General features: G+C 48.4%; 1 protein-coding gene across 1 annotated transcript in view; it reads left to right on the forward strand.

The window, feature by feature from the left end:
* The window catches only part of HNRNPUL1 (heterogeneous nuclear ribonucleoprotein U like 1), a gene marked incomplete in the record, with an annotated part of 54,383 nt that overhangs the window by 159 nt on the left and 46,934 nt on the right, over positions 1 to 7,290 (forward strand). The window contains 2 exon segments of the mRNA XM_006165273.3: positions 1 to 120; positions 5,752 to 5,877. Coding sequence (XP_006165335.3) covers positions 5,757 to 5,877 — 121 coding nt within the window.

Here is a 7,290-nt window from a genome sequence, read left to right on the forward strand (position 1 = left end):
ACAACAACGAGGAGGTCGAGACCGAGGGGGGCTCCGAGCTGGAGGGGACCGCTCAGCCACCGCCGCCCGGGCTGCAGCCGCACCCGGAGCCAGGCGGCTACTCGGGGCCGGATGGACATTGTGAGAGTGCGCGGGGCGGGGGCCGGGGAGCCCGGAGTCTAGGCCGAGGAAGGGTTGTGGGGCGCGGGAGTCCGGCGCCTGAGGTCGGGGAGACTGAGGCTTGGTGGACCCCACGACCTGCCGCTGAGAAGGACCTGCGGACAAGGGCCACGGGATGACCGGAGGGTGGATCCTGGAATTCGGTGCAGGGGAGCTACGGGGAGTGAAGGCTCTCGGTTTCAGAGAGGAAGAGGGTCCGGGGTGGGGAAGGATTCCAGACCCTAGGGCTTGAAGACCGGAAACTGTGGTTTCGGGGGCCCAAGAGAGTGGAAGAACAAGAGATTTTCTATTTGGGGGCTGGGGAGGGTCTCGGGAACGGTGGTCGTAGGGTTTGGAGCTGGTGAGCTGGGTGGCGGTGCTAGTCCAGCGTGTGAGCTGCGCCCTGGGATCCGTGACCCCGAAGGGATGGCAAGGTGTCTGGGGCAGGGAGAGTTTTGAGGATGGAGCATCGCATCCTGGAGTTTGCTCTGGACGGGGTACTAGGAATTCTCGTGTTCGATATTGGGGTAGGTTGGAGAGATGGAGGCGCTAGTGTCTACGGCTGGCAGGTGTTGGACGCTCTGGTGTTTGGTGAGCATTTAGGGAATGTGGGAAACCAGCGTGTGATTGGATTATGGGGAATCCACATCTCTCTTCCAGGGCTGGAAGGTCAGCCTTGAGGCAGGCGCACCTTGGGCATTTGATGCGAAGAGATGTGGGGGGCTTAAGGCTTGCTTTTAGAGAGGTGCATGGGAAACCATGTGATCAGGAGGCTGGTAGGGGAGGGAAGGATTCTTTACTGGACAAAGAACCTCTAGGGTCTAGAGCTGGGAAGACTGAGAACAGTGGCTACTGCTGAGTGGTCTTGGGTTAACCGTGGACTCTGGAGAACAAGGGTAGTTGGATCTGGGATGGAGACAGGTAACAAGTTGCTAGCATTTGAAGTCAAATATATGGGGGACAGAGGATCCTTGTGTCCAACACAGAAGGGCAGCTGGTCTAGCAAATATGCAGAAAGGCAATCGTGTAAAAAGTAGAAGTGGGGACCCGCAGATGGCGGAATGGTTACGTTTCTGGACTCCCACATAGTTGACCTCCGTTCCAGTCCCCTTCCCGGAGACTTAAAACTCATGCCAGGCACCTGCGTATGCGTGCCCAAAATCCTGAGAGGAGAATGGAGGAGAAGGGATTGCTATGTGGCCATCCCCCTGGCGGTGATTTCTTGCTTTCTGTCTCTGTCTCTGTCCCTCTCTCTTTTCTGTGAGTGCATGTGTCTCATAGCAAAAACCTTTCTTTAAAATGAAAGAGAGACCAGCAGTTGGTATAATAGCTATGTCGCTGGACTCCCATGTAGCCGACTGCGGTTCAAGTCCCAGACCCAGTGGCTTAGACTCACTCTGGGTGCGTGTGCGTGTGTGCCCAAGATCCGAGAGGAGAATGGAGAAGGGATTGTGTCATGGTCATCCCCCTGGGGGGTTATTTCTTGCTTTCTGTCTCTCTGTATTCTTGGCGAGTGTATGTACCCCATAGTGGAAAACCTCTCCAAAAAACAAGTGGAAGAAGTGAAAAAAACCTATTGACTTGGCTAGAGGCCTCAGGGTGGAGTGGTGGAGTTGGGGAGTGTTTCTAGGACTGAGCCTTTGAGAAAGGGCTCCTCAAGCCCCAGAAGCAGTTATTTGTAAGCCTAGCAGTGGGGTTGGGGAGGACTTAGGAAGTGTTGGGGAACCTCTGCGTCAGCCAGGATTTTTTTTTTTTGGAGAGGTTTTTGCTATAGGGCGTGTGTGCTCGCCAGATAGAGAGAGAGAGAGACAGAAAGTGAGAAATCACCCCCCAGGGAGGATGGCCACCCACAATCCCTTCTCCTCCATTCTCCTCTCGGGATCTTGGGCATGCACGCACACGCGTCCGGTGTGAGTTTAAGCCACCGGGTCCAGGACTCGAACCGCAGTAAACTACGTGGGAGTCCAGCGACATAGCCATTACGCTAACTGCTGGTCCCCAAGCCAGGTTTGACTCAGGTAATGAGAGGGTGTAGGGTAGATCTGTGGTTACCTGAGGACAGGAGACCCTAGTATGGGAGGGAGCAAGTCGAGTTAGAAAACGGTGGCTTTCTTGCAGGACTGGGGAATGGAGGATTGAGAGGTGAGAAGTAGAAAGGACACTGGCATCAAGGTTCGTGGTGTTTCTCTGGAAAGAGGCCACCCTAGCTTGGGGCTGAGGGGATGAGAAAGAAATGAAGTCATCAAAGACGAGATTTGAAGGGGAAAAAATGAGATTTGAGATTGGCATTGGGTACTTACTTGTCCATGAGATATGGGATTTCTTGGAGACGAGTACTCTGAGTGTAGATATGGGGTGGAGCTTGGCCTAGAGATTGTCCAGGACCCCGGTACTTACTTAGAAAAGGACTTCCCATTGCAGAGATCTGGGCAGAAAGAAGTGGCCTAGTATACACATCTAGAGCAGGATCCTGGCAGGATTGCCCAGATAGAAGAGGCAGTGGGGCAGTTCTGACCAAGTTGTCTGGCCAGAGGGGTCCCTGAAAAGAAAGTAGGTTCACTGCTTCAGAGCACAGATTCTAGACACAGACTTGGTTTCAAATCCAACTTCATGACTTCAGCAAATCACTTCACCTCTAATTGAGCCTGATTTCCTTGTATGTAAAATAGGGATAATAATAGTATTCCCCCAAGGTTATGAATGAGATCACATGTGTGAGGGGCTTAGCACTGGGCCTGCCTGTTACTAGATGTTCTAGAGAGTGGAAAAGACTCCAGAACCATAGCTTCTTCAAGCGAGACTGCCTGTGTACACAGGAGGGATGCTTGAAAAGAGACACAAGGCTTTGTGGGGAGGAGAGCACTGTGCTTAGAGCCTCCAAGCAGCAGAGCGGTTTGAAAAGGGCCCCTTTCCAATTAAGGAGATAGATACTCTGCTTCCTCTCTCCCCTATCTACTACAAAATCCACTGAGCCTCTTCTGTGCCTCCCTCCCACCCTTCCTTCACTCCTGGTAAACAGACCTGTAGTGAACCACGTGACCTGAAACTGTCCTCCCTTTGGGCTGCACCTGTTTGTGCCCAGGTGTATTTGTCCTCTGAGAAAGGACCCAGGCAGTTAGCAAGTGGCAGAATAGTTTCTCCTTGCTTTTAGCTCTGCTCACAGCTCTTGGCATAGCCACTGGGAGGGCCTTGGAGGCACCTAGCAGAGAGCTTGCCCCTGGGGTGGAGACCCAGTGTTCTGCCATCCTAGTTGTTTTTTTGTTTGTTTGTTTTGTTTTATAAAAGAGGTTTTTGCCCAGGGTGAATTTGCTTGTTGGAGAAAGAGACAGACAGTGAAAGGGAAAGTGAGAAATCACCTCATAGAGGGGATAGCCATGCTGCAGTCCCCCTCCTCTGTTCTTCTCCGGGGATCGTGGGCATGCTCGCATGCCTGGCATGAGTTTCAAGACACCAGGTTTGGGATTCCAACCATGTAGTCAGCCATGTAGGATCTAGTTGCCTCAACTACATGTCATGGCTGGCCCTGTCCTATGTTTCTAAAGTTTTCTCTGGATTTGGCTACAAGGTCCTCCTGGAGGAGGTTTTTGGTTTGGTACTCTGGGTTTAGAACCACCTCTGAGCTTTTGCATGTGTTATCCCAATCCCAGGGATATTCTCCGTTCTCACCACTGAGCCATTGCCCATATTTCTTATCTGTTACTTTCTGGGTCTCTTTCTTAGTCCCAGTACTTCACAGACCTTATCATAATCATAGTTTAATTTTTATGTACATTGGGACCAGCAGTTATGGCTATGTAATAGCTATGTCACTGGACTCCCATGTAGTTGACTGCGGTTTGAGTCCTGGACCCGGTGGCTTAAAACCCACGCTGGGTGCGTGTGCATGCGTGCCCAAGATCCCGAGAGGAAAATGGAAGAGAAGGGATTGCGGTGTGGCCATCCCCCCCCGGGGGGTGCGTTCTCGCTTTCTGTTTTTCTCTCTCTCTCTCTCTTTTTCTGGCGAGCGCATGTGCCCTGTAGCAAAAAACCTCTCCAAAAAAATGTTTTTATGTACATTTATTTAATGAGTATCCATCTTTAAACTGTACTTCAGTGAGAACAAGCTTATTTTCAGTTGTATCCCAAGATCTTTTTTTAGTGTACATCTATGAATAGTTTATGTTGTTATTTTTTTAAAAGAATTATTCATTAATTTCATTATTATTACTTTTAAGAGAAATTTTTGCTACAGGGTTTATGCGCTCACTGGAGAGACAGAAAGCAAGAAATCACCCTGCAGGGAGGATGGCCACACTGTAGTCTCTTCTCTTCGTTTCTTTTTGGATTTTGGGCACATGTGCCTGTCGTGAGTTTTAAGCTGCCAAGTCCAGGACTCAAACTGCAGACGACTACATGGGAGTCCAGCGACATAACCATTATGCCATCTGCTGGTCCCATTATTATAATTTTTAATTTGATCAGAGAGAAAGAAAAGGACCAGGTCCAGGACTTGACTCATGGTTGGCCATGTGGCAGTCCAGCACCTTAACCATCATGCAACCTGCCAGCCTCTAATACTCTTACCACTCTTCAGCTGAGTTGCTCATAGAACCACAGGACACCTTTCTAAAACCCTTCCAGCCTAACTTCAAATATTTCAGGATTGGGGACAGGTGGCGTAGTGGTTAAGGTGCTGGACACTCCCACATGGCCGACCAGGGTTCGAATCCTGAATCTGGTGGCTTGTGTTCTCACTTCCTCTCTCTCTCACTCTCAACCTCTGTCTCTCTCTGGTCAAATTAAAAAATGAATGAATGAATAACTAAAATAAAATAAATAATAAACAGATTACAACTTATTAAAAAAGTATTTCAGGATTGATCCCTAATAAGTCAACTATTTTGATTTCTGTTTTCATAACTCTTACCTCCCTCATTTTCCATTCCACTAAGGTGGTTACTTCTTACCTTTGCAGCTATGACAGGGTACAAGAGATTTTTAGGGTTGGTTGTGCAGGTAGAAATAGTGGATAGGACTGGCCCAGGATGGTGTGGGGGGAAGCGAGAAAGGAAGCCACCAGATCTGGGACTCTAGCCATGTTCAGCCATGTGGGAGTGTCCAGTGCCTTAACCAACACACCACCTGCTGGTTCTCACTCTGAATAGTTTTTAAGGTTGTTCCCTGAAGGCAACTCACTAAGCAAAGAACTGCACCACTTCAGAGAACAGCTAGACTGGTAGTTTTCAGCTGGGCTCCACAGTCTCGGTGTCTGTAGAGTGGCCCTGCCATGAATTAGTAGAAGAAGTCAAACTGTACCCTTTCTCTCATCATCTCGTTGTCTTGCTCGAACCAGAGCAGTTGTGCTTTTGTTGGTTTTGTGTTAGGTTTCTCTAGAACCCAGTCACAGGTAGATACACAAACTTTTGAAGGGCAAGAGGACACATCCTCAGGCAGCGGAGTCTACTGCTCTGCCTCAGTTTCCATCTGAAGGTGTTACTGCACTTTAGCCTTTGGGCAGACTAACTGGCCCCTGTCCGCATGATGATGTCATGTGGCATAAAAGAAGCTGCCTCTGGTTCAGGGTTCTCCAAGAAGCACCCTTCTAACTGGCTGGGTTTTTCCATTTGGTTAAAGATGCCATGGACAGCATTACCAGGCAGAACCAGTTCTATGAAACCCAGCTCATCAAGCAAGAAAATGAGTCAGGCTATGAGAGGAGACCACTGGACATGGAGCAGCAGCAGCAGGCTTATCGCCCAGGTAGGAAAGCACACGTGAGTCCTTTCTTTTGGTGGAAACAGAATCTACACATGGCCCTCCCCCTCTGCCTAGAGCCTGTTTTCCTAGAGAGAGATGCATCATCTTCTCATCATGAGCTTTGTCACATTGCCAAGGTGGAGTGTTTTTTGTTTTTTTAAGAATTATTTTATTTATCCTTATTTATTTGACCAGAGAAGGACAGAGCAAGAGAGAGAAAGCAAGAAAGGAAGCCCCCAGGTCTGGGACTCAAACTGTGGTTGGCCTATGTGGGAGTCTAGTGCCCGTAATCACCATGCCACCTGCAGGCCCCTGTTTGTTTTTAAGGGTAGAACTCAGTCCCACTCCCAAGTGTTGAGAGAAGGATGTCTTCCTAGTAATCTGTTTTCAGATGTTGTTGTCAACATCCTAGAGAATTCAGACCTACAAACTGATACTTGTCTTATTTAGGATCTTAGAATGTAGAGCCAGAAAGAGCCTTCTAAACCTAATCTGGTAGTTCCTATGTTCTGAAGAATATTGTTCCAGGAGATATTAGGGGCACCTTGTTTCTTAGCCAAATATGTCTGGAAAATGCAGAGTATGCTGTAATACAGTGAACTTGGCAGTTCACTGTACCTGTAAGAGTATTAAAGGCTCTGAGGGGACCAGTGGGTGGCATGGTAGTTAAGGCACTGGACACTCCCACGTGGCTGACCACAGTTCAAGTCCAGGGCCTGGTGGCTTGCTTTCTCACTTTTCCTTCCTTCTCTCTATGTCTCTCTCTGGTCAAATTAAAATAAATGAATGAATAAATAAAATTAAAATAAATAAATCTTTTTTAAAAAAGGCTATAAGAAGTCCTGTGTTGAGAAAAAAATACCCTGTGTTGTATTGTTTAAACTTAGAATTTCCCAGACGTGTAAGTATATCTTTGCAGAACAAAGTTCCTCAGAATGCCAGTTCAGGAGACAAATGTAATCCAGCACGCTCTTGCCTATTTTATAGAATGGAGAGGTGGCTTGTTTAATAGCAAAGCTGGGCTAGAACCCAGGAAACTAGTTCCCAGGTTAGTGCTCTGGGTTAATAAGCAGCATCCCTCACTGCTTGTGTCTTCCTGTTGGAAGGCAGGGTCCTGCTCTTTGATGAGTGCCAGGACTAGCTCCGGACTGTGCTCTTTTCCCTGTGTTATAGCCCCAGCGCCTTTTCTCAGTGAATCTAGTTCTGATTCCATTCTGGTTCATTTGCAAAATGAAATCCCTAGACATTTCGTTTCGGTGGCTCAGGACTTTAATGAATGTAGGTTAAACTGCAGATTTGTGTCAGGCTCTGTGAGACTTGTGGGCTCACATGGCTGTAGGAGTATTTTCTATACTAGTCTTAATAGACATTGGTCAGGGGCCTCGTATGTGCCCAGCTCTGTGCTATGAGACGCTC

This window comes from Tupaia chinensis, unplaced genomic scaffold (assembly GCF_000334495.1).
Source record: "Tupaia chinensis unplaced genomic scaffold, TupChi_1.0 Scaffold143861_1, whole genome shotgun sequence".
In the NCBI taxonomy this organism is placed as follows: Eukaryota; Metazoa; Chordata; class Mammalia; order Scandentia; family Tupaiidae; genus Tupaia; species Tupaia belangeri.